We start from the raw sequence: 26222 nt of genomic DNA, 5'->3' as shown, positions 1-26222 counted from the left end.
ATGCCAGAAGTGCAAGATGGATGGTTGAGATTTGCTGCGTGTCCAGAGGATTTAGCCCTAATTTAGCCCAGATGCTAAGTGACGTTCGTCACGCTGGCTGCGTAGCTCGCCCGCGGGTTGTGAACACTTAGGTTTGAACTTTTTGGACCACCAATTTGTCACCCACAGGGAAGGATGAATGATGTCACCAAAGTACTTTTCAGACAACTTCTCCATTGTTCTTGAAGCAAACTTTAGGAGGAGCAATCCAAGCAGACATTTGATTGTTTGGCTGCCAATTGTGCTTTCGTAGTCTCAATGAAAATATGTCACATGGATGACCCAAACGACCCTATTTGATGATCATTTGCGTTTAAGCACATTAATGTGACCTTGTTGATCTCCTTAAACCAATTTGGAAATTCTCTCTCTAAATCACATAAGCCTTCTCCGTCTAGAAACAAGTCCGGGCTTGGTAACTTGTGCAAGCAGGAAGTCACACTTAGTAGTTACAAAAGGCGGATCAAATTAAATCACAGCTGCACGATTAAACTTGCATCATCAAATGATTTTCTTTCTTTGCGTGATGTGAGGATGAAGGGACACACACTCACGCAAACATCACAACCAAACCACATTTTGGCTCAGACTTTTCGGTTTCTCTTTTTTTTTCGGGGGGGTTCTGTCAGACAGTAAACCACACACACACACACAAAAAAAATGTCGTTCCACTTCAACAATTGCAAGCGCAGTCACAAAACAAAATGGTATGTGTGTGTTGGCACCGTAAATCTAAAAACAATGATGTCATACACAACACCTGCTTGGAGGCTGACCGAGATCATTTGAAGTCATCTTTAATCTGATCTGGATCTTACATTGTGTAAGGCAAAAAAAAAAAATGCAACTTTTGTTCTCCTGTGTCCAAATCAAACCGCCTTTTTGAAAACACGTTATGGTAATGAGGCCCTTGAAGACACATTTCTTTTCAGTTAATGTATTATAAATACAGCACTGCCACAAAGCAACCATGTGAAACTATAATAACCCACGAGTGGACTCACTGAGCCACGCCGAGGCTGTAATTCATCGGAATACCTCGGCCTGCTGACTATACTGTACACGCTCATTGAAGTTCTCGTTTGTGCCCGTTTGGAGTCGACGAGGGAACAAGAGCTCGAACAAGGCAAGAGAAAGCGTGACACCAGCGAATATATCAACAAAAGTTCAAAGTAGTAGCTCTCGTGTGCCATATCCAAGAATACAGCCATGTGTTGTCTGCCAAAACACTCTTCTATGACCGGTTGTGTGTGTTGCTTGTCTAATGACAGCCTTTCCTCTCAAACCAGGCGGCCAGGCTACTCCTCAAAACCGCCGCGACCTTTGCCAAGCCGCCACCGCGAGGAATGCGGCCTGCAGCTGAGCCAGAAAGCGCCACTCATGCAACCGACGTTCACATTCAATCACATAAACATGGGCGGCAGATGAAGTGCGTAAGTAGTGTGTTTCATACAAGGGTTAGCCTCAAGCTAATGAAGGAGGGATAGCTTCCTCTAGAGGACAACCGGCAAACGGCACTCAAATTACTGATAAGAGTAATTTATGAAGTGTTCTGTACTTCACTTCATGACAAGGGCAAAGAATTTATGAAAGAAAAAAAAAACTGCATAGAACTTAAAACCAAATAGAGTGCATAGATCATGTGAAACATTTGTTTATCCTCAAACCTTAAGTGATGGATAACTTGCTTGAATTGAAATATGAGGTACAGTGTTTAAGTGTAATTTCATGTGGTCCAGCAGCCATGTTGTGTGTAAGTGGCTGGTCTGAGATACTTCGGCAGACAGGATGTCCTTCTCGGGACTTTCTCCTGGCCGCGTCACATGCTCATACTGGCCAGGTACAACAGATAGAAAAGTCGCTCTTTAATACTTGTCCTTGCCTGGAAAGAAGAAAAAAGAGAAATTCATAGGTGTTAATTAATAGGAGTGCGTTGTAGACAAGAGGTGGTGTACACCCTGGATTAGTTCCCAGCCCACTCGATAATTATCTCGAGTAGTTTTCTCACTTTTGTTGGGGACAAACTTGAGAGAGTGGCTGAAGATTCAAAATCGGGACACCCCCTCTTCCGGCCCGTCGTTTACAAACTCGTGACCCAGCCCGTTGCCGCACTTGCCGCATAGAACCTACAAACACCACACACACACACACACACACACACACACACACACACACACACACACACACACACACACACACACACACACACACACACACACACACACACACACACACACGTGATGATAAATTCCCACCTCACACAAACACTGGCAGTTAAATCCACACGGACCTTGAAAGCTGTGAGGCTCTCCATCAGTTTGGTCACGCTGTCCTCTCTGATGGTCTCGGTGAAAGCGGGCCACGGTGATGAGTGAGCAAACTTGGAGCGACTCGAGAACAGTGGATGGTTACAATTAGAGCACACGTACATACCTGTAGACATTAAAAAAAATTATAATAAATATTAAGTCATTATAAATAGATAATTAATTTTTTAAAAATGATAGCTTTGTGAGTGAACTGGAGCCTTTCCCAATTGGCATTGTCAAATTGGTCGCCACGGGCAACCGACCACAATCACATCAACACAATCACACCTCGTATGGTTACATAATTCTCCAACACAATTGTATTCACTCTTCAGTCATTGACAATATAAACCTATAATCGTCAATAGTCAACGTTGGCCTGCATTTATAGTAATCCACACGAAAAACTGGTTCAGTCACACATTATGTAACAATGCAGGCTTACCTGGTTTAAAATGATCCTTGTAGGTCTCCCCGCCAAAAAATCGACAGAAAGACATGTTGTTGGTGTGCACCAGATCAATATTGATGCAAATTAATAAAGGGGACGTGACAGAACAGATAGAAACTGCAGCATCCCGTGTTTTCTTTTACTGTGGGATTAAACGGGAACTCCTCCCATTGCATTTGGCTTTATGGTCGCTAGATGGCAGCGTTTGACAATTTGAGCTTGACTTCTTCCTTGAAGTCATTGAAATGAAAATATCCAAAAATAGCATTCCGTTTTAATTGCTTCTTATAGTGTACAATTGCACCAACTGGTTTTCTGGTTAATTTTACATCACAGCAATTTTTAGCCACAATATTACAGGAGGAATGTTAAGCATCATATTTATCCTAGTTGACTCCTCAAAATAAATCTTCATTGTTATGCGTGTTGATAGGAAAACAATCCCAGTTCACTTTTGTCGTCGTGAATCAGACGGAAATTCCTCCACGGCTTTGCCCGTTATGGATTTTCAGTTTTCACTCGTACTTGCAGAAGTGCTTGAGCGCTTCTGGTAGCTCCAGCCAGTCAATGGCCATTCTATGAACAATGTGCTTCTGGATTGACTTCCTGCACAGTGTCTGCAAAGAAGAGACTAAAAAAAACCAGACAATTCAGGAAAAAAAGTCAGATAAAACAACCAAAAATGTGTGTTGACACTCACATCCGTACTCCACCTGCACAATCCTGACACATTTAGTAGCAGCAAATACGTCCACGACAGCGTAAAGAGGTTCTACGGTAGGGATGCCTTTTGCCGAAGCGCCCATGTCCTCCCCGTTGATGACGATGTGCATGTCACCTCGATCGCGGCCTTTCGCCACATAAAGAACTCCTATCCGGCTGCGTCTAGCGGTAGGCGGCAAAGCGTTAGTTTTGTACAAGTCATCTAGAATGTGACTGAAGCGTCCAGGCCGGCTGCGGCCAACCAGCTTGTCTCTGGGGATTCGAACATCGTCAATGTGCAAATGAGAGTCTGTGAAAAACGTCTTTGGTTTACTGTTGGCGTCGCCCCGATTATCGGCCTCCCCTCGTCCGAGTCTCTGACCCCCGGCTCGTTCTTGACCACCTTCTCCCGCATCGACCTCCTCCGTGACCTTATTGTGGTTGCGAGTGATGGCAAACACCCAGCTGTCGCCGAGGTCGGTCAGGTCGGGGATGGAGTATTCGGGAACCACCTCCAAGTCCCTGGGGTCCCTGGCGGTCAAGCCCATCCGGAGGTGGCCGCACCAGCCGAGCTCCTTGTCCTCAATCTCGATGAGAAAAATCTCCCCGGGTTTTAACGGTTGTTTGCTGAAGCACACGCCATTGGCAAAGCTCTCCACGCGTGTGGCCTGGGTCCCCGAGTAGTCCAGTTGCACGTTGGTCCCGTGGACCGGGTGGAATTCCATAAAGTAGTTGGAAAAAGCTTCCATCTTTTATGAAGGCGTCACTTCAATGCTAGGAATGGAAGAGCATGATTGAAAAGTGCAAGTAAACACTTTGCAATCGGGACAGCAACACCAGCAGTCGGTCGAGCTATCACTCACTTGGCAAGTTTCTGGTAGGGCTATTTTTGAACACATGAGAACAGATGGCAAGGTATGTGTGTCTCTGCATGTGTGTAATGAGGGGCTGGCCAACATGCAGCCCCCCCACTTGAGCAATACAGAGCCCCTTGGATAATTCATGCACATTGACTTTGGAATACTTCCATCGTGATGTCACCAACCTGAAAAGCTATATTTAGCACATGCCATTGAGATATATTTGAATTGTTCGACCAAGGTATGCTCTAAATATAGATCTGGGTTAGAAGTTACGGAGCAATTACAGTCATTAAAGTAGCAGTCGCAAGCCACAAGCAAATCTTATTTACGAGTGATTCAGTGACACCAGTCAAAGAGATATTTTTGGGGACAGAAAAGATTTGAATAGCATCAATGTGCCTGAAATAAAAAAGATTATTTTTTATTTTTTTTTAATCAGCAAGCCACTGCCACCTACTGTAGTGGATGTGCAATTACACTTTATTCTAATCCGGCCTAAAAACTGCATGTTCCTTGGAGTCTCAAGCAGCTCCCCCCTCACACTGTCACGAATCTTTTCTTTATGTAGGCCAAGATGAAGTGCACAACTAGAAAAAAAAGGCGCGGCGACCAACCCGACTAATGAAGACCGATGGAGCATCCCATACGAGCACGTCGGATGGGTGAGTTAGTTTGAGTGCGTCTGTTGGGGCTGCCCTACTCTAAATCTGGATTATCATGCCGAGCGACCACGTAATCAGTTGGTGACTCTCTGCAGCGCATGACACATCTGGATACGGGCAGTTTGGCTTAAGAGGAGGTGTGTGTGAGCGAGCGAGAAAGAGACACAGAGAGAGAGAGAGATGGTGATGGAGGAGAGTACGCTCACGCAGACTCGGCAGATCTTTGCGCACGCCAATGGGAGATGGACTATGGAAGACCATCTCGTTTTATCCCGTGCTTAACACAAACAGACGGGTGAGTGAACCCCTCTCATGTTGCCGTCTTTGTTTTTGCAGATCATCTCTCAGCACAGCAAACAAGTGCAATATAATCCAGAGGTATTAAGGTTTAATCTTTTGTTTTATTTATTTATTTATATATATATATATATATATATTATTATGATTGGCGGGAACTCATGAGAGTTTGGAGTCGAGGTGCATCAAACTATTCAGCGCAGAATACGAGTTCAAATTTGGAAGGATTATAAATGTGCATTTATTTTTCATTGCTGTCCATTTTGAGTTTTTATTCATTTTGTTTGATTAGCAGTGAGAAGAAAACAACATCCCAACTCAGATTTGATCCATCACCAAATCATTGAGTGACCTTAGAATGTGACTTTAGGTCACAGAGATGAGCTAGCTTGGAAAACCACACTGCCAAATGATGGCTTATCTATAAGCCATCCCAACGTGATTTGTCAGATTTCACAAGTTAAACCCTGAATTAATGTTAATCGGAGATTGGAACTGTTTATGTCTGATGAGATGAACTTAAACTTTTGCCTTATTGACTGAAATGGACGTTACGGTTGAGACAATATCAGAAAATAAATGATCATATGCTAAAAAAAAAAAAAAAAGATTCCCCAATAAAATCTCACTGGAATCCATGAAAGGTGAATCAAATCGCATTCATAGCGTGGAAATGTTCCGGCCCCCACCAAACCACCCCGTGTGAAAATCTATGACGAAGGTTTAACGTCTGCATGTGTGACTCTCCGAGGTTTTATCTCGTGCATTTTGGGTGCGAGCAGATTAGTCACAATCCACCATCTGCTGTGGAATTGGTTGACACGGCGCCATGCGGACCTGTAATATTGTCACATTAATCTGATTGGTCCAAGACCATTTGAAAGAGCGAGACTACGAAAAGAAAAGTCTGCTTTTATTCATAATTCTGCCATTCTTCTCTTTCAGTGCCTTGGCTGTGTGATGTAGTCACCAAAAATGGCAGAAAGTGGAAACAATTTGGCGCGGGGATGCGAGAAGGATGCGGCAGGAGGTGGCAGAACCCCCCCGGACGCCCACAACCCAGATGTCCCAAACTCGCTCGGGACAAAGCGCCATCTCCCTCGAGGGATTGTTATCCAGCTGACCGGAACGGAAGGAGAGTGGAGCAGCCTGGACGAGAGCGAGCTTATCTTCTCGCTAGATCACCACGAGGACTACCCTCATTCGAGTCCGAAGCAGATCTCCAGCGATGAGGACAGAAGATCGCAAGCGTTCCACGTGCCACTTTCACCCTCGTCTCCCGGTTCTTTGGGTAACTGCCCCGCCGCTTTCCTCTCCCCGGGCTCTTCCTCGCCCACGCATCGGCCCTTGGCCAGTCTGGTGAAGTCGCTTTCCACGGAGCTGGAGCTGAGAGAAGGCGCCACCCTCAGGCCCAAACCTCTCCTCAGCCTGGTGAAGTCCATCTCCACCGAGCTCTCCCGTTCGGAACCGGAGGTGTCGCAGTCCAAATCGGACTCGCGTCTCAATCTCCACCTCTTGAAGCAACTCACGCAACCCAAGAACCGTAGCGCCGGCGATTCTCGGACAGCGCCGCCATCTCCCAGCGGAGAAGGTCTTAAAGGCGGTTTCTTCAAAATGGAACTGGAGGACACCAAGAGGAAACTCTCAGAGGCGGTTCAGGAACCGCTGAGCAATATGTTCAACAAGATCAGGAGAGAAGATAGCACCGGCAGCCCCAAGCACACGTGTAAGACCACCCAGGTTCTTTCCAGAGGTTTGGGCCGAGAAGCTAGCACAGACACGGGCGTCTTGGAATCTCCGGTAAAAAGCGGCGGCAGGACAGACGGGGATGTTTTCGACTGGCCTTCCGTTCGACATCCCGGGAGAAGCCCACGCAGAACCTGTCCCGTCCATCACCATCTCACCGACGAAGAGCAAGCATTTTATTCCGATGGAAACACAATGCGGGTTTTTCCCATCGTTCCTCCCCAGCGAGCTCCAAAACCAGCACAGCGTTCATCTCCGCTCCACGCAAGCAATCCTCCACCCTGCATGAGTTTATTCTGTGTGGCCATACTATCCTACGGTTATTTTACCCTTCCTCTAAATCCGTATTTCTCCGGACTGGCTCTTGGGCTGGCAATGGGTTTCTTGCTGGGACTCGTATTAATTCGAATAGGCTCTTCCGGGTCCTTCTGTTCGGCTTCCCCGAGCAGACCGCTTCTGGATGAAGGCATTCTAAACGCTTGCTCCACTGAGCCAGACATCATGAAGGTAAATCACGAAAAACACACACATTTTGCCAGATCCCAAAAAAAAATGGAATAAGTTGTTCCTTTGATGTTTTCAAGGGTTGGATGAATGAGATTCAAGATTACGACCCAGAGACGTATCATTCGGCGATGACCCACTCCGTGTTCGCCACGCTGGAGGGATCCCGTTTACGACTCGACACCCCCCAGTCAAACATCAGCCGCAGGGCCACGTACGACGAGAAACTCAACGAGTCCACTTTCGTAAAGACGCGCAGCTACCGGCTGGAAGGGAGCAAAGTACGAGTACTATTCAAACATAAAAATGAATTGGTTTCGCTTTTATGTCTTCCTGAGAGGGACACAAATGCCTATTGCAATTTTGATATGAATTCATCTGGCAGACATTTGACTCAAAACCACAGATGGAATGCTAAATGATACATCTGGGAATGTCCAATCCAACAGATGTCAATTCATCTTGGGCCAGAATGAGAAAGACTTGCTAGCATTACTGACACTCATGCTAGCGTGACCTTCATATTTATGTCACATGCTTGGATTGGGATATATTATACAAAAAAAAAAAAATACAAAGAGAATAATCTTTATCTTTCCCCCCCAAAGGTATTCTTGCTGCCATCTGTGTTGGCTCGTAAGCGACTATGGAACCCCAAATATCCAATCTGCATCCAGCTGGCCAGTGGAGGAAACTCCCAAGAGGAACCCGGACGAAGGTCGGAGGACAGTCAGGAAGTAGAACAGCAAACTACGCCCACCATTTCATGCCAATATTTTTCCGAGCCACACACAACTCTTTACCTCTTTGGCCGCACCGGGAGAGAAAAGGAAGAGTGGTTTCGTCATTTCCTGCTCGCATCCACCGACAAGGAACTGGGCGGGTCGAGGTCCGCCAGACGTGTGCCTCGATCGGGTAGGAGGCCTCTAGATAAGGCATCTATGTGTGGATTATGGATTACATGCTCCAATTCTTGACATGTCAAAGCCAATCCTATTTGTGAGAACATACAGATCTCAACTGGAGTGTTTGTCTGTCTTTGTCTGTTCGGAAGAAAATATCAAAGTTGTCCTAATTTAATATCTCCACAACCGTTCTTTTTTTTTTTTTTTGCTAACTACAAAAAATGTCTATTTCCCCGCAGGTGACCCAGTACTGTCGCATGCTATCAGCCATATCCCGAGCAGCTCCAGCAAAGTGGGCAGCAGTGAAGATGACACCTCCTCCACGCCGGCAGTTCCTCCCAGTCAGATTTCCTCCAGCAGCAGAACCACCAGGGGCCTTTCACTGCTTGACTACCCCAGCTACATGTCTAGTCTTCTGTCGACAGAAGACCCGCCCCCGCTCGGCAGCCCCGGGGTCGGCAGCACGGAGACCAGCCCCAAACTCAAAGGAAACGTAAGTCGTGCTGAAACCGAAGCATCTTCAAGGGAGACTTTCGATTTTCTGCCCTGGATCAATTCAAATCTCACTTCCGCAGTGTACCTGCGATCTCGCGGATCGCTCTGGGATGAATTCGACCCTTTGGGTGAACGCTCTGATTGGTCGAATCTTTTGGGACTTCCTGAGGGAGAAGCACTGGGCCGATGTGGTTTCACACAAGATCCAGAAGAAGCTCAGCAAAATCAGAGTAATTCATGTTTCCACCTGTCCCCTCACTTATTCATAATTTCCTCCATTAACAATGTCGTCTCATTTTACAGTTGCCTTATTTTATGAATGAACTGAAGCTAACTGAGCTGGATATGGGCTCTTCTATCCCCAAAATCATATCTACCTCCCGACCAGAGATAAACCACAAAGGTTAGCACTAAAATATCTTATGCGGTTTTATCATTGTGTGAGAGTTTTTATTTCGTGTGTGTTTGGGCGAGATGGCCACACAGACGCGCCCTGCCATTCTGGCGGAATAGCTACGTAACAACATACTCGTGTATCATAAACCTGTTTGTCTCACGTTGTAAGGTGAGTTTTAAATCAAGCACCTGGCCTCCAGATTTAGCACAACCCCCAAATTAGTTTGGAAATGATGACGGAATGGCTTCCTCGGAGTCCACCGTGAATATGCAAGGCCGCGTAATCACAATGCAAGCTGCTTCGGCCGCCCAGATTAGGTTTGAGGGAGATTTGTCTTACTGGTGCTGCACTGATTCTGACCCCTCTGCGGTTTTCCCCGCTTTTGCAGGCTTGTGGCTGGAGCTGCAGCTGGCCTACAACGGCACCCTGCAGATGACCCTACAGACCAAATTCAACTTGTCCAAATTGGGTAAAGAGGGCGGCCAGGACACAGACTGGTTGACTGAAACTGGAAATGCACGGTGACTCATTATATTTTATGGACTGTGTAGGCATGGGAAATTAAAATTGGAAGAAAAAAAAAAAAAAAAGGAAACGATACATCGGCTTACGTAAAACATCACATACACACGCACCAGCTCACTTATGGATTAAAAGTCCAGCCACAGTTCGACATCCTCCGCAAGCTCTTTTAAGTCTCCTCCTGCAAATGAGACTTTGGTGCTTGTAAGCTCTCCTGTCAAACAAGTATCAACTTCATATTTAGTCTTCATTTAGCATTTTTAGTGCCTTGCTAATTTATGATTATTCTTTTTCAAATGGCCTTTCTAGCTGCAAACCAATTCTAAGCATACTGGCAGACAGTGATGAGGAGTCCTCCAGCGCTGGCTCATCTGACGATGAAGAGTTTCTCCTGGCTGAGCCGCAAGGCCCCGCTGGAGAGAAGGTCCCTTCGTCTGCAACCGATGGGTAATTGTAAATATTCTTAAAATGCACTTTTTGCTTCTATTCAATTCAATGTGTGCCCACCCCTCTCTCTAATCACGTCTTATAGGACAGGAGGCGGAAAGACGGGAAAGAAGATTTTGAGATTTGTGGACAAAATCGCCAAATCCAAATATTTCCAGAAGGCAGCAGAGAATGAGTTCATCAAGAAGAAGTTTGAAGAGATGTCAAACACGCCTCTGCTGCTCACAGTGGAGGTTCAAGAGCTGTCAGGGTCCCTGGTTGTCAACATTCCACCGCCCCCTACTGACAGGATATGGTGAGAGTTGGGAAACTGTCAGAAATGTTTAGGAAAAAGGAAAAGTAGTGACTTGATACAACACTTGCATGTGCTAAATATTTCTTTGTCCCCTGCAGGTATAGTTTCTGCATACCACCCAAGCTGGATTTACGTGTCCGACCCAAACTCGGCGAAAGAGAGGTGACGCTATTTCACGTGACCGAATGGATTGAAAAGAAACTGCAGGATGAATTCCAGGTAATGAAGTACAACCTGCCTCAATGAATGCTTTAGATTTAGTTGTGTTTGCTTTCTCTTTTTAGAAAGTGTTTGTGCTGCCAAATATGGATGACGTCTACTTACCCATGACGCACACCGGCGTGGACAACCCCGGCGCATCTTCTCATTTCTGCCAGTCCCAAAGTTCCACTGAGTCCATAGAGCCTATTCCACCAGAGGCGACTTTAATCGAGTCGGACCTGAGGGCGGCTCTGGTGAAATAGTGGACGGACTCTGTGTAAAAAAAAAAAAAAAAAACTTTAGCTATTCTCCAAATTGAAGGTGAGATAAAAAAAAAAAAAAAAATTAAAAAAGACACTTATGGAGCCATGTGCCTGTTTTGACTCTTAATGTTCCAAAGCAGAGACCTCAATCCCTCCGTCGGAACCAGGAAGTTCATCCAAGATGGACTCACTATATTGTTAGTGTTCACATGGCAAGTCAGATTTGTTATTATTATTTGAGTTATTAATATTATGAGGGACAATTTGAATTGGGTCACCAACACGCTTGCACGGATGTAGAATTGTTGCGGTTGAGATTTTTCTTCTTCTTGCCTTTTGAAGTCGATGTTGCTAACCATTCATATCAGTGTGTTTACAGATACATTGGAGGAATGTCACTGATTATTAATAATCAGGGCCCATCAAGTAAGAGTTTCGAAAACGTTGGTGAGTGCTGATCTTATGTACAGTAAAAAAAAAAAAAAAATGGTGAATGATACTTTGGACAAATGTTTACATTCTATGAGATTATTTGTCGCTTTGATATTGGGCCGATGGTGATTATTAAACAAAAAACAAAGAAAGAAAAAAAAATGACAAGAAAAAGAAAGAAAAGACACAAACCTGACTTCATTCTTTTATTGAATTTGATTCATTAATTTCGCTAAAAAAAGCCGCGGTGAGCATCCATTTTCTCTTTCGCTCTTGTTTTGAGTCTTGTTTGGCTTTGGCCAACAAGCAGACCAGGAGTAACAGGTCCACCCTGTTCCTGTTACCACAGGGTTCATTCAATGACTCATTAAAACGTTTTTTTTTTTTAATTATACTAATCATAATTACATGCTGTCACTGGCCAATGAAAAGCAGTCTTTGCTGGAATTGCATTCTTCTTTTTGTTTCATTTTTTATTTTCTTCATTTCGTTGAACAGCATGTAATTAGTTTGAGTCCGTCACCAGTGAGTCACCTGACATGCTCTATGAATGATGATGACGATCCAACATAACTGTATTATTGTGTGGCTAAAACAGTCATTTAAGTCTGAACTTTCAAATATAAATAATATAATATCAACTTTTTTTTGGAAGCCCAACGGCGGCTGCCAATTTTTTAGCAACTTGAATTTATATTACAATAATTTGTTTCACAAAACGATCAGTAACTGTTTAGTTTGCTGTTGCGAGACCTTTCACCGTGACTAGTGGCAATTATTTAAAGTCAACTGAACAACTAATAATTAGTCCACTCATTAAGCAGACCAAATTAAATGCTCGAACGGGAAAAACAAATTGAGCCACAGCACCTTAAGTCGCTTCTAAAAAAGTTCCAAGAAAACTACGTATGACCGTGTCACCAAGTTATTGATAGCACCAAAGCTTGTTCGGTTGCTATCTTTATGACTTTAGTTTTTATTTCCCCAGCTAAACACACGAAAGCTTATCTCTGAAGTAATCTCATCTGTCAAGAGTGTTGGGTAGTCTATTTACATTACCGTGCACACATTGTCAAGGACTAATGTTTAAAAAAAACAACAACAGCCTTCTTCCAGTCAGTCTCATGTTTTTGGTCAACCATTCACTGGTTATTTCCTTGTCTTTTGTCGGCAAATGCAATCCGTACTTTCCCACCTGGCGATAGCTCCCTCCCAATGCAAACAGAAATGTGACCAATTCCCTATTGTGTGCAGTGCACCAAAACATGAATTAAAGCATTGCGTTTTCTTTGTATTCAATTTGTCCACATTATTTTTCAGAAACTAATAATGCCCGTGTGAGCTACTACTAAAATCATTCTGGTAGCTTTTAAAAAGAGTGTGGTAGTTTTATTTCAGTTAGTCATAAATGCATCACCTTGAGAAGATAATTAAAAGTTGCTCCTCACTGAGGGAATTTGTTCTGTGGTGGGAATTGGAATGCAATTGCGGGCGTCATACAAGGTCATAAAGCAGATTATTGCATCAGATTTCAAAACTTTTGAGCAACACATCATCTCTCAGAGCTGAATTCTTTCAATGGACATTTTTCGGTCTTCCATTAAGATGTTTTTGGAATGTGTGCAAACTACACGTTTAGACCACAGCCAAGATTCAACCCCCGAACCTCAAAAATGGAACCGAGATGTAATAACTAATATTCTAGCGTGCTCCAATTCCGAAATAATTTGTCCAAAAATATAATATAAAGTTGCCACAAAAATACGCGCATCTCAAATCGTACTTTCCCATTGAAAACAATGGAAACGACATCAATCCGTTCCGCCTTCAAATATTGACATTCTACAATTACTTTGGCTTTTTCCCACAGTCCAAGACCACGTACGTATTCTCGCTCGTAATTAGCCGAGCTGGGGTAGGCAGTCCATTCAGATCATTCTTTAGAAGCTATTGAAGTGCAGTAAGCATCCATTCATATTGTGAAACAAGGGTTTGCTTTGTCTTTATCTACAGGGCCAATGGTTTATTAAAATATTTTTCTTTTGTTTCTTTAAACAAAATTAGCAACAGTGTTATCGTAAATAACAACACGTACGCACGTACAAGGCGTACAATGACTTTCAATATGTTCGCTGGCAATGTGTTGTGAAAAGGTCGAACCTACCAATCGTCCACACCTTAAATTAAAAGCCAATTTTCACTTTCATTTGGACTACAATGGAACCACTACTTTTTAAACACACACACACGCCTTTGAAGAATTAGCAGCTTTTGTTGTGGAAAGAAATGAAGGTGTAGAAATGAAAGTGTAGTTTATCAAATAATCTTTATATCACATATAATACAATTTACAACAGTGATTATTCTTCATGCTAGTGAAATGTACAACATTTGCTAACAGTGTCTCTCGAAGCAGCTCGGTGTTCAGGATTTGAAGAAAACAGGAAAGCATTCAGTTAAGCCAAAAATATTGAGATCCAACGATCCACTTTAACATCTCAATTCTTCTTTTTTTTTTTTTTTTTTTACCAACAATGTGTTGTTTCTACTGCTTCGTTCTTGTGCTTCATTGAAGCTACATGACGCTTCTCTTCTCCAGTCAAGTAATTCTGGAATCACTGGAACGATGACTTTGGAGCAAAATACGTACGTGTGGCTTACTTGCTTAAAAGAAAAAACTGAATAAGAGCTAGCGTGAGTAAATCATGAAGAACTCCTTTGTGTGTCACTTGGGAGGTGTCCCTACACGTAACTTTCAATGGTTGGATCGGCCCACGTCTGGAGCCGAGGTTTGGTCTCCAGAGCGGCTTTGCGGGTCATGGTGGAGCACCGGTTCAGAATCTCCTCTTTCTTGGGTCTGGGCGGCACTGTCGGGGTAATCGGGCTTGTGTCGCTGTCTCTGGAACTGAAGCTCCCAGAACTCCAAGAACTTCCATAACTCATATAACTGGTGCTGGAATTGCGACGTCCCCGGTCACCGCACTCGCTCACGTCCGCTCTGGAACGTGAAGACGAGCCATAGATGGAGGAGATGCTGGACTCCGTGCTTGTGCTAATGCTGCGAGTGCGGCTTTCTAAGCGGGCGTTATTGACCTCCACCAAGGAGGGCACAGCTGGCAGGTTTTGGGTCTCTAACAGCTCTGTCGATCTGGATCTAGCCAAGTAGCCAGGGCCGCTAGACCGAGCACTGGGCTGGATCGCAGACCTTTGCCCCGTGTGGGCTTCCCTGACGATCTGGGCCGAAGCATCCAGAGGTACCCCGCTGAAGGTCAGGTTGTGAGTGGATTTACTCATCTTCTTCTGTAAAGTGAAAAGACCCGAACGAGGGTTGCTGTAGGGCTGCAGGTACATGGAGGGGACGTGGCCCACTTTGCCGTTGAATCTAAAATCAAACAGAAAAGTTTCAGAACTTTTGTTCACCTTCACAAACTTTTTAAGAGAGTAAAATCTGTCTTGTTTTTTTATTTTTTATTTATTTTATAACAATATACTGCAAGTTAAATGTCATCAATTTTCACTACAAGTCACCGAGCCCTTTTTATTGCAAAGCGCCGACTGGTTTCTGACATGACGGGAACACCTCTCCCACATTCCATGCCATTCGTGGTTTTAATTTGAATTGGATCCAGAAAAGAAATGCCATTCCATAATTAATGGATACCTATCAACGTACTGAGAGAGCTGCCATTGCTTCCACTAAAATTCTACACATTTGTCCGTAAAACAAAACAGCAGCATCAACTCTAATCATATAAATTCAAGGTAAGCCGTATTGTTCTTAACTAGGTTACCTGGCAAGCCACCAGCCGTCATCAGACATCTTAAGCACTTCCACAACAGAACCAATGGGCACAGACAGCTCATCCGCTTTCTTGGTGACGAAATTTCTCACGGCACAGTAGAGAGCACCTTTATGTGACAACACAGAAACGACCAACTTAGCAATTTTTTTTTTAATGAATAAATTGTCTGTTGATTTTGCTCAAACGTTGACGCAATAGGCCATTCCAAAACAAGCCATTTCAAGAATTGCTTTGTTTTTTCGTACAGGTTGCACTTGTTGATTATGACTCATTCCTAACAAACATCTTTGTTGCTTTTTCAAATCAAGGTTTTTTTTAACAATAGATGGCACACCTAGTCGGAAATATCCAATGAAACTCTTACAAATAAATAAGCAGACATAAATGTCATACCTTCCCTCTGCAGTCCTCGCTCATCATCTTCTTCCTTTTCCAGGTAAGGAGCCGGAAACCAGGCAATGTACTTGTCTTCGTTCTCCACCAACCACCAACCTGATGGAAAAATTTGACAGACAATTAAACAGGTAGGATTCGATCCCTTCTATCCTCCAATGCTAATTTAAGCGGAACTACCAAAAAACGAATTCAACTTTATGGAATGGATTAAAACTACATTGCAAATTCGGAAAAAAAAAGTAGGCTCCAAAATTTTCCGACGTGCCTCTCATTCACTCGAGAAAATCTTACGTGCATGGGGAAGGGCGAGGTTGTAGTAGAAGAACAACGTGTAGCGGTAATTAAAATATCTCGACATGTTGGTGGTATGTAGAAATGTACGGTATGTGTGTAACTGTCAATGTTTAGTATGAACACTTATATATATTTCATAATTTCATGTAGACTTTTTATATCTTTTTTTTTTTTTAGTACTTAAAAGGTTGATTGAACAAAAAATAAAAAAATAAAGGCAGCTAGATTTATAGTCATTGACTGACCGGCAGGGTCCTTGATCAAGACTTGGAGGGTTTCATCCGTGGCTACTTTGAAAGGTTGGTTTTTGGTGTCTTTGGTCTCGTAGGCAGCCACGCAGCGATACGTCTCGGTGACAAACGGTTGAGTGACCGAGGCACTTTCGCCGCCTCCTCCTCCCCCATCTGAGTTATCATCTGACAGCAGCATCATGACGCTGAATAGCAGAGGTCAGCGGGTCAGTTTGGCTTCACATGACCATTGATTGAGGAGTCATTTACCTGTTCTTGGTGAAGTCTGCATCCAAGTCGTGGTCGAGCGGCGTGAAAAATTGGACAAACTCTGAACAACGGGTCACCGTTTGTTCACACGTCACCAGCTTGTTGCAGTAACTCTGCAAGTTCTTGATGCGTTGAATAGCTCGCTTGGATCCTCTCTGCTGGAGGCCGTTCTTCTGAGAGTCCCCTGAGGAGAAGAAATGGCTTGATTTCTAATTCCCGCCCATCTATGACCTTCTCTTATTGTGATCTTTGGATTTTCTTTTGGTAATCTTACCGCTGAATTTGGGGATCGTTCTGTTGTTATTCTGCGAAGGGTTGAAGTAAGGAAACATCTTCTTCAACTGCCTCTGTTTGAAGAATATATTTTGAAATACTTACGACATTTAAGAACTGTTCTTTCCCCAATGATGATTTCAACTTACATGAAAGTTTTTGAAATCATCATAAGACCTGTAGATAATCGCTTCATTCTCATCCGACCACAGCACTGATAGCACAAACATCTGTAAAAGCACCACCCCAAAAAAAAACAAATTATGAATCCAATTGCAGTCCACTTTTGGAGCTTCGCACTCACCTTGAGTTTTGGCGTCTCCTTGCGCACGGCTCCAATAATACGAACGGAGAACACAAAACGCTTTTCTCCCGGCATCTTGACTGGTCACTTTGGTGGGAGTCAAATCTGCCAACAGTTGTGCTTGGGGAGTGTCGCAGTGCTGGCTGGCTGGCTGCTTGCCCTTGTTTAAATAGTAACCATGCGCCTAGTGGGCGGAGTCACAAACTCCTGGCAAAACAATGCCTTGGGAGTCTGACTTGGCACGCAGCCTAGACATATACGAGAATGACGTGACATGTCCTTTATGTACTTACAACCAGTTCGATGTTGTTTAATAAGATTTATGTGATAGATGGATAGAGCGTGTGATTATGGATGGAGAGAATCATAACGATTTGCTGTGCAATATTAATTCTCGTGCATTTCATTCAAAGTTTTGGCAAAAAGGACGGACAGGGAGTTGGTTTGAAACTAATGAAATACGAAGTCTTTGTCGTTAGTTCGTTTTGCGGTTTGGCTCGGGGTGCGAGAAGAAGCGAGAGTAGTGGATGATTCACCATAGCGACGCGCCTGCTCACAATACGGCTGAGCATCTGACAGTTCCTAGCTGAGAGCAGTCCCGGATTTTATCTGACATACTTTAGCGTTGAATTATGACTGCAAAGGTGTCATTTCAGATGATTACAAGTTGTCTCTTTTCTTTTTTTAAATTTGCGTGACAAGAGACACTCCTGTGCTAGAAAAACCTTGACGCGCAAAGGAATGGTGTTTCATTATGGGGCATGCTTACATTGTGGAATGTCTAATTAATGTAGTCATGTCACGCAGGTTGAGTAATGATTTATTTTTTTTTTGGTTACACATTGCTCTTGTTAACCCCGCGACATCATAAAGTTCTTGCGTCTACATTGCATGTGTGTGTGGATTTCGACTGGGGCTTTTGGGTTTTTATTTCTGCAATTAAGTGAAGGATTCCTGGATTCCCTAGCAGCACGTGGAGTTCTCCCAGACTTGTCATGTGGCAGCAATATTTCTTATCAGTAACTCAAGAGAGCTTTGCCTGTGTGCGATTGTGTGCGTGTGAGAGAGTCCCAGGTGTGTCTTCAAAGACGCTCTGTGAAAATGTCCAACTCTTGAATGGCTTATCTCAAGCCCTTCTGTGATGTGAGTGTGTAGTTCCTGTCTGAAGCAACGCCAGGATTGCTTCTGTTTGACACGAGTATAAACAACACACACACATAGCATCCATTATTCAAACAGCATCAGTGAAAAGGTCAGTGAAGATGTCAACACCTGAGTTAAGAAGCCACGTGAGCTTTTCCCAAATTAAGCATGGCCACGTTTTTTTTTTTTTTGGTGGGGAGCACAAGTAAAAACAGCAGACACTAAATCACCTGGGCCTACAAAGAGGATTTAAATATTGGCTAACATAAGAAAAACATGAAGATCAAATCACTAGTGATGCAGATTATTAAAATATGCATGTCGATGTAATTTTGCTTATTCGTTTTGCTCCGGGCAAAAAAAAAAAAAGGACAGAAAAATGCTGATAATATTGTAAAATATCTCAGTCAGGGTTCCGCTGTGTTGTTGCATGATCATGATAATTATTCTAACTCCAATTTCGCTAATTGCAGCGATGAGGAAGTTAATGAAATTAATGGCGCACTGTGAGGATGTCACTAGCGCAAAAGAAAGTGAAATATTTATATGAATTATATATCCAATATCAATCATTATCTTATTAAATATTTGATTGAATATAATAAATAGTTTTTCTAAATATTAAGACATTCAGATAAATCAAGTTTTTATGGTGTAATTTTCCCACTAGGGATTCCCCTCGTGACACAATATTGGCTTGATTTTTTTTTTTTTTTTCCCCTGCTTTCACAACCATCCCTTTGTCAGCCCCCCCCCCCCCTCCCCTTGCACGAGTTGTGCAGGTGCACAGCTTTTATTTCATTGAAATCCAACATGTGCAACGTAATATGTCAAATGGCACGTGTACGACTGCAAATATTCCGCTACATTATTAATAACAAATAAATATGGGAGGTTCATGGTAGGGAGCTTCAAGCTTGAGCTGTTAATTTTTGAATGACTTAAAAATAGGAAGATGTCTCAGAAGTGAATGCCAAAGTCCTAATCTCTTTTTTTTTTTTTAACACACTGCTATTTGATGATGACACACCCTAGAAACCAAACAAGGAAGCTGAAGGAGAAGGAAGCGGAATTGTCTTTATTGTACTTCTTGTCATAAGGAAGGAAATTTGAGCTGATCCTAATTCTTTTATAAAATGAAATGAATTCATTGAATAGCAAAAACCCATTTCATTCAAGCTGTATGTACGTATTTTGCTCAATTGCCATTTTTTAATTGCTCTTTTTACATGAAATGGTCCTGACTGGAAATTCCATGTCAATAAAAGAGGCAGGGTCACTAGATAGGAATGTAAAATGATAATGAGTCGTAAAGAATGTATCACTACGTCTCGCCTCTGTCGGGAAAAACAATCATTGCGTCAAAAAAAAAAAATCTAATTTGCAGCATATGGGGAAGTCCTGATTCTTCTTATTATTATTCAAATGTATAAAAAAAAAATATTTAGTTGATGAGGCATGTGAGCAATTTAATCCACTTTAACTGCATTGTTGGTTTTAAAGTTTAATGTCAATCTTTTAGCGAGTGGAAACTAGTGCAAGATAAACACGAAATGATTTCTGAATATGAGTATGTTTATCTAATACGTGTCCACCCTGACTCTCAGTCAAAGTCGGATGGAAAAAAAATCTCCAGCACACCCGTGAGAATGGATGGATGGATGAATGAATGAATGAATGAATGAATGAATGAATGAATGAATGGTACTGCAAGAACTTCTCTACTTGGCTCAGTGTATCAGATGATTGGAGTTTGCTGATTCATTGTCAACCCAATTGAGTGCATTCAACGGTATTGTGCCAGACGGGCACCATATTACATCAGGATTTTACGTAAGCGTGTACCAGTGTCTCAAAAATACAAACAAAACAATGAGGTTAAGTCTCTTTGACTTTAACGCCTGAGGAGATGCCTTCACATAAGAGGAACATACTTGTCATTCATCCAGGGCATTTTGATTCGCAATGTATTGAATCCGTCACAACTGGCTCTTCTGGTTGTCTTAGATGTTTTGTGTCTCCTCCAATCAGGCTTCATCGGTGAATTGATGGAGCCTGCTCGGATGAGAAAAGATGACACCACTCGTTATCAATTCCATGCTTTGAAAAAAGAGGTCACTTATTTTGAAAAGGTGTCAGAGAAAACGTTGCTTCAAAAAAAAAAAAAAAATGCATTACATAAGCTGACCTGTTTAATTCGTATTACGTAGCCGACGCTATAGGTTGCCCGACCACAATTATCGTACACTGTCTGCTGCACAATTAGGATTGAAGGTGCACCGATGCGGATCTTCATAGCTCAAACTAGTTCCACAAGACATTCCCCTACTATGGACGTGGATCATTAAATCTATTTCAGTTCTCATGCTGGAAAGTAGTACGTGCACGTACACACATGCACCACAGGCCAGGATTAAATATTACCAAGATATAAAATGAATTATTTATATATTTTTTAAATTAATTTTTTCATCAAAATGCCGGGGCTACATATTCTCTATTAAAACATGCCTATTAATAAAAAATAAGTGGAGTTACTTTCCAAAGAACCTACTTTTATTTCATTAATCTAGATGACCTACAAACTTGGCTCCTTATGGGTTAGCATGTACCATTTTCAACCACTAGAGGGAAGCAAATGCATATAAGAAATGCTACAGAAGCACACAGCCAGCAGGTCGTTTTGATATTTCTCTTTCTTTACAATCAGTCAATCCAACTCAGGCTCAATCGGAAGCATGATTTGTTATAATACAACTCTGATAAACTTTAGAAACATGGCACAGTCACATGATTAGGGACTTTGTAGCGAATTTTAACAAAAATATTGACTTTGAACGAAGATTTTTGTTGTTTCAAATACTTTAAGGATAGGATAGAATAAAATCTCTTGACAATGGAGGCTTGGTGTTTGGAGAGTGCTATGTTGAACACGTTGCATAGTCAAAAGAGACGTCGATGGAAGGAACAGGATGGGATTTATAATTTAAGCGGAACACTCAAAAAGCTCTGTTTAACATATAGTGGCAGAGCTGGGTAAAAAAATACTCTGTTATAATGTGATTTGTCTCTCCAACACACAATAAGTAATGAGCAAGCCTCCTCCGTACAGCTTTGAGCTTGTGAACCAGGGGCATGTGAGCATTAGCATTAATAACATATTCTTATTCATCTTTGTGCAAAATGGTACAATAGAACAACATCCACGGCAATCACTTGTGATTAAAAAGCATATCTGACAAAACATCAAGGATGGGGGAAAAAGGGGTTTGCTTGTTTAGCGTGTCACCCGCTAAGGGGTCGGAAAAGTGCCGCAAAGTGTCCCATCTTTTGTGATCGAATCACAAAAAAAAATATTCTCTTGGCAGGCAAACAAAGAAGCGGCTTCAACCAAATGAATGTACATACTGCCATGTCAAGCCTTTGGGCTGATTAAAGCTCCATTTCTAAAACCTGAAGAGCCCCAGTTGCTTCTCCAAGCAGACCCCCCCCTGGAAGGAATCCTGTTCCAACCTCTGTCAAATGTCTGGAAAGCTGCGGTCCCGACTTCGCTTATAAAGTGTCTTGAGAAAGTGTGCCAAATTTTTACACAACAAAAACCAGACATTTAAACATAAGACGGGAAGAACCACATCCGGGCTCTGAGGCTGGATCGGACTTTACCCGCCCCAGCCGGGGAGCACGAGGGCATTTCCTTTTCTTTTTTCTTAAAAAACCTCATTTCATACATTCAGATGTCCTTTCGCATCCACTGGTCCGCACGCTATCCATCCAACTGTTAACCCACGTTGGCTTTTGTCTTTTTTTTTTTTTCTTTTCTTCCCCCCTAGTCTCAGTAGCATCTGCAGACCTCTGCTTCGCCTCAAGTCTATCCCAACAGGATCCACGATGCCAGCCGGGGTCACCGGAACTCATAGATGGCGGCACTGTGCTCGGGGACGTGGGTGAGGTTTAAAGACTGGTACCTGGATGAGGTGAGACAACGTACGTTTCCAGCTGTTCGGAAATGTGGGCAGCAAAGAAAAAAAAAAATAATCGTGGCGATGGTTACCATTCAGAGCTCCGGTGGTAGTAGTAGCCCTCGATCGTTGCTGTGGATTTCTGAAAGCAAATGTAGTAAAATCCAGCAAAGGAAGCGCCACTAATGTCTTTGATTGTATGGTCCGGGACCAGGAACTGCTCCTAATGAAAAGCAGATATGCCCGACATGATCACCAGTACACCATAAAGCTTAGGCAATAAACTGATACCTTACCTTCCACCTCATAAAAATATAGTCGGAATTTTTAAGATCCTCATAGTCAAAATCATCCGAGTTGAACGTCTTTGCATACTGGTAGAAAGCTTGGAACTTGCCCTGATGACAAAAATGAAATGCTGGTCATTTCAGAAAGAAAAAAAAAACTGAAATTAAAAATCTTCAAGTTGTATATGATTACCCAATGTTTACGATCCACATCCTCATCTGCATCCCACTTCCGGGTGAGAAATGGTCGTTTTCTGCTGATAATTTCTCCAGCGAAGAACGTGGTTAGAGTCGGGTATTCCTGCCACAACAGCCAATTTTTTTTTTTTTATTTGCAGGTGGATCGTGTGTGGAAAATTTGAGATGAAATTGCTTCCGGATTAAATGGAGCAAACTGTTGACGAATGTCATTTATTTAACATGTCAATTCAGATAGTGATAATAGCCCGGCTCACCTCCGTTAGTCCTTTTATTTTCAGGTAACCACATAGGTAGGAGTCCTCCATCGTGACGTGCTTAAAGGGAAAACAAAACAAACGTGATCAACCTCAAAGCAGAATTGCCCAATGAATAAGCCGCCGTTCCTAATACATACAAAAATCATGCAGTTGTGCAGTGGAGGACTTAAATACATGTATAATCATAAATAACTGCAAAATCAGGGTTATGAATGAGATGTGTCATAATGTGTTGATTGAACCAATGCTACGCGATTGCTAGCTTGGCCAGCTAGGCCCATACTCATTGATTCTCCAACTGTCAATCATCACGCCCCCGTTTGACAGCTCGATCACCATTGCCCCTCGCACTTCACCTTTCACGTGAAAAACGCCACACCGATTGCCCACCTGTAAAACTACTTCCACGTCGTACGAGTTCCCTTTGCTCTTTTGGTGTCCCCTAAATTTGGAGCCGCTATACAACAGCGAGGTGACAACACCGGGCTGCCGGGTGTTGATCGGGGGCGGTGGAATAAGCGAAGCCGAGGATGCGAAGGCCGCGCACTGGGAGTCGCTGATGAATCCAGCGGGGACAGGCATGGTTCCCGCTTCGCTAGCTGGTTATCCACACTGGTCAATCGCTGTCTTCGTGATCCCGGCGTCCGCGAAGAAGCGCTGCAGGGACCGAAGCTGTCCTCCAGCCTATAAAATCCCCTTGGAACCTGAAAGCTGTACTTTGCCAGGGACCGAGCTCCCAGGAAAGTAGTGGACTTCGTCGCAGCGACGAAGGCAAAAGCATCCGCATCACTCATTGGCTAAGCCTAATCTACGTGCTTACATCCTACATTCTCATTGGTTCGTTTGGAGGACAGCTTCACAGGTTTAGAATGTAGTTTTTTCGTGTTGTATAAGAGTGCAAATAATCACGTAGAAAACTACAATTCCCTACTCTTAAAAATACACTACCCCAGTGCTGTCAGACTTACGTAGAAGGTCACACGCGTGCTTTCAAATTCTGAGGCTGCAACTGAGATAAAAAACCCTGTCAGTCGACTTATTACACGGGTAACCATTGCACTACTGCTGTGAAATAAGCGACGTAAATGCTCCCAAATATGCAAGTAAAAACGTGGCGTCTCGTTTTCTAATAACAACAACCTATTGTTTATGCTCCTTAGCTAACCTAGCTTAATATTTCACATCATCGCTGCAATGTTTAGAAGCCTTGCAAGACTCCACCATCAGTTTGGAAAAGCCCTGTCGCAATGTAAAACACGCACGAAGCCTCACAACTTGGAATGCTCGTTAAAATACTCCTCATCGGCCGTGACAGGTAAGATAATATAATGTTTTTGATCTGTACTGTGAACACTCAACAAATCATTATTGGCCGACAGAGAGAAAACGATTTTATGAGGACGTCAGTATATCTCAAGGGGAAGGTATGTGAACTTCCTTTTTTTTTTAATATATATATCACAAATGTTACAGTAAAATATAATAATGTATGTTGCCCAATCGTCTCCTTTAGAAGGTTTATTTGAGATAAACCTAGACCGAAGGAAGCTGAAAACACCTGGAGGGAAGCTGTTCACAGTGCCAAATGAAGCCCTCGCCATCGCCGTGGCAACTGAGTGGGATGCTCAAAGGGATACTCTCAAATTTTACACCATGCACATGGTAAAGTTTGTCACCTGACATTCAAGGGAGTGTCATTCAGATATATGATCTATATAAATTGTTTTTTCTTGTTATTATTTTTGCAGACAACACTTTGCAACACTGCTTTGGACAATCCCACACAACGTGACAAGGACCAAATGATCAGTGCGGCATTGAAGTTTCTGGAGACAGACACTGTTTGGTATGTTACTTATCACTTCAACCTTTATACATTTGTACCTTGGATTAAAACTAGCCATGCTGCTAGTGGTAATAAAGTTGTTATGGAAAGATATAAAAGAGGAATTATTTGAATGTCAAATCTATATTTATTTGGTGTAGTTACAGAGTTGAAGAGCCCTACGGTTTGGTTGATCTACAGAAGAATGAGTGGGACCCTGTATTGCGATGGATTGAGAACAGGTAATCACGGTTTGAGTGCATGAATTCATCGGCCACAACATTAGGTACACCAACAGATTGGTATGATGTGCATTTCAGATATAACGTAACAATCGGGTCCTCGTCCAATATTATGGGCCCAGACATCCCTCAGGCTACCAAAGAGACATTCTGCCAACATCTCAAATCATACAACTTCTGGTCTCTCACAGGTAATGCATTCACAATTGTTTACTTCATAACAAAAGCTGCTTTTTGTCAAATCACTAATATAAGGCCCAGCAGCTTGACTCAACTTTCAAGTTGTTGTTTTACTAGAGTAGAGGTACATAATAATGTGATTATATCCGTGTAGGACTTGAGTACGTCATCACCCAGCTGAAGTCTGTCGTTTTATCACTTGGGATGATTGACCGACATTTGAGTGTGGAGCAGGCTGTGCTGCTCTCTAGGCTGGAGGAGGAATACCAGGTGACGTTTGTGTTTGCATTTTTTGCTCAGCGACAATGACATGATGAAATGGTTCTGTTGACTCAACTAATAACATGTTGTTCTTCCTCCTTCGCAGATTCAGTGCTGGGGAAACGTGGAGTGGGCTCATGACTATGACATGTATGAGCTAAGGGCTCGCACTGCTGCCGGCGCTCTGTTTGTTCACCTCTCGTCGGAGAGTTCGACTCTCAAACGCAAACTTTTGCAGGACTGAGAGGAAGAAGCTTACACGCTAAAAGAACGGAATGCAAACTTCCGGATCAACTGACTCAACACAATGTATGACTCAAATCGTATATATCCTGTTAACTTTATTCTGTATTGACAGCTGCTCAGTCTCTCACCCATTGTGCTCATCTCCACCCTTCAAAATACATTCTTTGTCTGACAGACACCAAATGTGTGTGTGACTTAGAGGAGCCCATCCCAGCTGACCTTTGGGTTTCCAGCCAGCTGTGTACTATATTGAAACATGCTAAAGGTGTGGAGAATGCACTAAATATTTCTGACCAATAGATTTGCAGAAGCTAACACATATAAAATGTACATCAATACAGTCAAATCGTAATGTCTATTTAAAGTTGCAAAGCAGACAATTAAAAAAAACCTAATACTTTCTTACTACAAAATCAGAAAAAGGGACACAACCATAAAACAACTTTACTGTCTCAACCTTTGGAGCTTTTGTTTATAATTGTCTAACGTCGGTGAGTGAAATCACGACCTGCCAATCGCAA

At 42.8% G+C, this 26222-nt stretch overlaps 6 protein-coding genes across 14 annotated transcripts in view; 2 read left to right on the top strand and 4 right to left on the bottom strand.

Moving 5' to 3' along the window:
- tex2l (testis expressed 2, like) overlaps window positions 1-16698 on the top strand; it is a 50077-nt gene extending 33379 nt beyond the window's left edge. For 2 of the 8 annotated variants that reach the window (XR_015063443.1, XR_015063439.1), the window contains 15 exons: window positions 1329-1472; window positions 4933-5026; window positions 5122-5404; window positions 6269-7576; window positions 7654-7854; window positions 8182-8488; window positions 8718-8971; window positions 9054-9203; window positions 9277-9376; window positions 9759-9891; window positions 10202-10339; window positions 10425-10634; window positions 10733-10853; window positions 10919-11545; window positions 15770-16698. Coding sequence is in view for 1 of the 8 variants with exons in the window: in XM_085904530.1 (XP_085760656.1) it covers window positions 6299-7576; window positions 7654-7854; window positions 8182-8488; window positions 8718-8971; window positions 9054-9203; window positions 9277-9376; window positions 9759-9891; window positions 10202-10339; window positions 10425-10634; window positions 10733-10853; window positions 10919-11098 (3072 nt within the window). In the remaining 7 variants the exon portion in view is untranslated. Of the gene's footprint in view, window positions 1-1328; window positions 1473-4932; window positions 5027-5121; window positions 5405-6268; window positions 7577-7653; window positions 7855-8181; window positions 8489-8717; window positions 8972-9053; window positions 9204-9276; window positions 9377-9758; window positions 9892-10201; window positions 10340-10424; window positions 10635-10732; window positions 10854-10918; window positions 11772-15769 lie in introns of those variants that run through there. The other 6 variants (XR_015063445.1, XR_015063442.1, XR_015063444.1 and 3 more) reach the window with 6 other exon arrangements.
- Window positions 877-2933, bottom strand: msrb1b (methionine sulfoxide reductase B1b). Its single transcript, XM_085904544.1, has 4 exons — window positions 2794-2933; window positions 2330-2472; window positions 2048-2165; window positions 877-1921 (listed from the first exon to the last, which is right to left on the bottom strand). The coding sequence occupies exons 1-4, from the start codon at window positions 2846-2848 to the stop codon at window positions 1905-1907; spliced, it is 333 nt and encodes a 110-aa protein (XP_085760670.1). The 5' UTR covers window positions 2849-2933; the 3' UTR covers window positions 877-1904.
- Window positions 3122-4250, bottom strand: neurl2 (neuralized E3 ubiquitin protein ligase 2). The gene is made up of 2 exons (XM_085904274.1): window positions 3500-4250; window positions 3122-3430 (listed from the first exon to the last, which is right to left on the bottom strand). Exons 1-2 carry the CDS (start codon window positions 4248-4250, stop codon window positions 3315-3317), a joined length of 867 nt encoding a protein of 288 aa, XP_085760400.1. The 3' UTR covers window positions 3122-3314.
- Window positions 13838-17236, bottom strand: noxo1b (NADPH oxidase organizer 1b). The gene is made up of 8 exons (XM_085904534.1): window positions 17101-17236; window positions 16946-17026; window positions 16798-16870; window positions 16524-16707; window positions 16269-16459; window positions 15727-15825; window positions 15322-15439; window positions 13838-14912 (listed from the first exon to the last, which is right to left on the bottom strand). The coding sequence occupies exons 1-8, from the start codon at window positions 17173-17175 to the stop codon at window positions 14273-14275; spliced, it is 1461 nt and encodes a 486-aa protein (XP_085760660.1). The 5' UTR covers window positions 17176-17236; the 3' UTR covers window positions 13838-14272.
- Window positions 17237-20770: 3534 nt separating this feature from the next.
- LOC147039558 (glucose-induced degradation protein 4 homolog) lies at window positions 20771-23749 on the bottom strand. Its single transcript, XM_085904543.1, has 6 exons — window positions 23338-23749; window positions 22945-23004; window positions 22683-22790; window positions 22499-22600; window positions 22295-22425; window positions 20771-22208 (listed from the first exon to the last, which is right to left on the bottom strand). Exons 1-6 carry the CDS (start codon window positions 23527-23529, stop codon window positions 22145-22147), a joined length of 657 nt encoding a protein of 218 aa, XP_085760669.1. The 5' UTR covers window positions 23530-23749; the 3' UTR covers window positions 20771-22144.
- On the top strand, window positions 23713-26134 carry atpaf2 (ATP synthase mitochondrial F1 complex assembly factor 2). Of its 2 annotated transcripts, XM_085904542.1 has the most exons (9): window positions 23713-23994; window positions 24108-24262; window positions 24327-24371; window positions 24461-24609; window positions 24696-24793; window positions 24934-25014; window positions 25093-25205; window positions 25349-25464; window positions 25562-26134. In XM_085904542.1, the coding sequence occupies exons 2-9, from the start codon at window positions 24142-24144 to the stop codon at window positions 25697-25699; spliced, it is 861 nt and encodes a 286-aa protein (XP_085760668.1). In that variant the 5' UTR covers window positions 23713-23994; window positions 24108-24141; the 3' UTR covers window positions 25700-26134. The 2 variants fall into 2 exon arrangements, with proteins under 2 accessions (XP_085760668.1, XP_085760667.1); XM_085904541.1 differs by having other exon boundaries at window positions 23717-24262.
- The last annotated feature ends 88 nt before the right edge of the window (window positions 26135-26222 follow it).

Source organism: Syngnathus leptorhynchus, chromosome 22 (assembly GCF_054491065.1).
Source record: "Syngnathus leptorhynchus isolate UIUO chromosome 22, UIUO_Slep, whole genome shotgun sequence".
NCBI lineage: Eukaryota > Metazoa > Chordata > Actinopteri > Syngnathiformes > Syngnathidae > Syngnathus > Syngnathus leptorhynchus.
The sequence above is the reverse complement of the archived record's forward strand: the minus strand, read 5'-3'. Positions and strand labels throughout refer to the sequence as shown.

Bases quoted from the DNA above. Each gene is read 5' to 3' on its own strand.
- noxo1b (XM_085904534.1), bottom strand. From the start codon at position 17,175: ATGCCGGGAGAAAAGCGTTTTGTGTTCTCCGTTCGTATTATTGGAGCC. The intron at 16,708-16,797 runs GTAAGATTACCA...TCTTCTCCTCAG, and splicing joins AACGATCCCCAAATTCAGCG to GGGACTCTCAGAAGAACGGC. The intron at 16,460-16,523 runs GTAAATGACTCC...TCTGCTATTCAG, and splicing joins GCAGACTTCACCAAGAACAG to CGTCATGATGCTGCTGTCAG.
- LOC147039558 (XM_085904543.1), bottom strand. From the start codon at position 23,529: ATGCCTGTCCCCGCTGGATTCATCAGCGACTCCCAGTGCGCGGCCTTC. The intron at 22,791-22,944 runs GTGAGCCGGGCT...CTGTTGTGGCAG, and splicing joins AAATAAAAGGACTAACGGAG to GAATACCCGACTCTAACCAC. The intron at 22,601-22,682 runs GTAATCATATAC...TTTTGTCATCAG, and splicing joins ATGTGGATCGTAAACATTGG to GGCAAGTTCCAAGCTTTCTA.
- atpaf2 (XM_085904542.1), top strand. From the start codon at position 24,142: ATGTTTAGAAGCCTTGCAAGACTCCACCATCAGTTTGGAAAAGCCCTG. The intron at 24,372-24,460 runs GTATGTGAACTT...CGTCTCCTTTAG, and splicing joins CAGTATATCTCAAGGGGAAG to AAGGTTTATTTGAGATAAAC. The intron at 24,794-24,933 runs GTATGTTACTTA...TATTTGGTGTAG, and splicing joins CTGGAGACAGACACTGTTTG to TTACAGAGTTGAAGAGCCCT.
- neurl2 (XM_085904274.1), bottom strand. From the start codon at position 4,250: ATGGAAGCTTTTTCCAACTACTTTATGGAATTCCACCCGGTCCACGGG. The intron at 3,431-3,499 runs GTGAGTGTCAAC...GGTTTTTTTTAG, and splicing joins TGTGCAGGTGGAGTACGGAT to TCTCTTCTTTGCAGACACTG.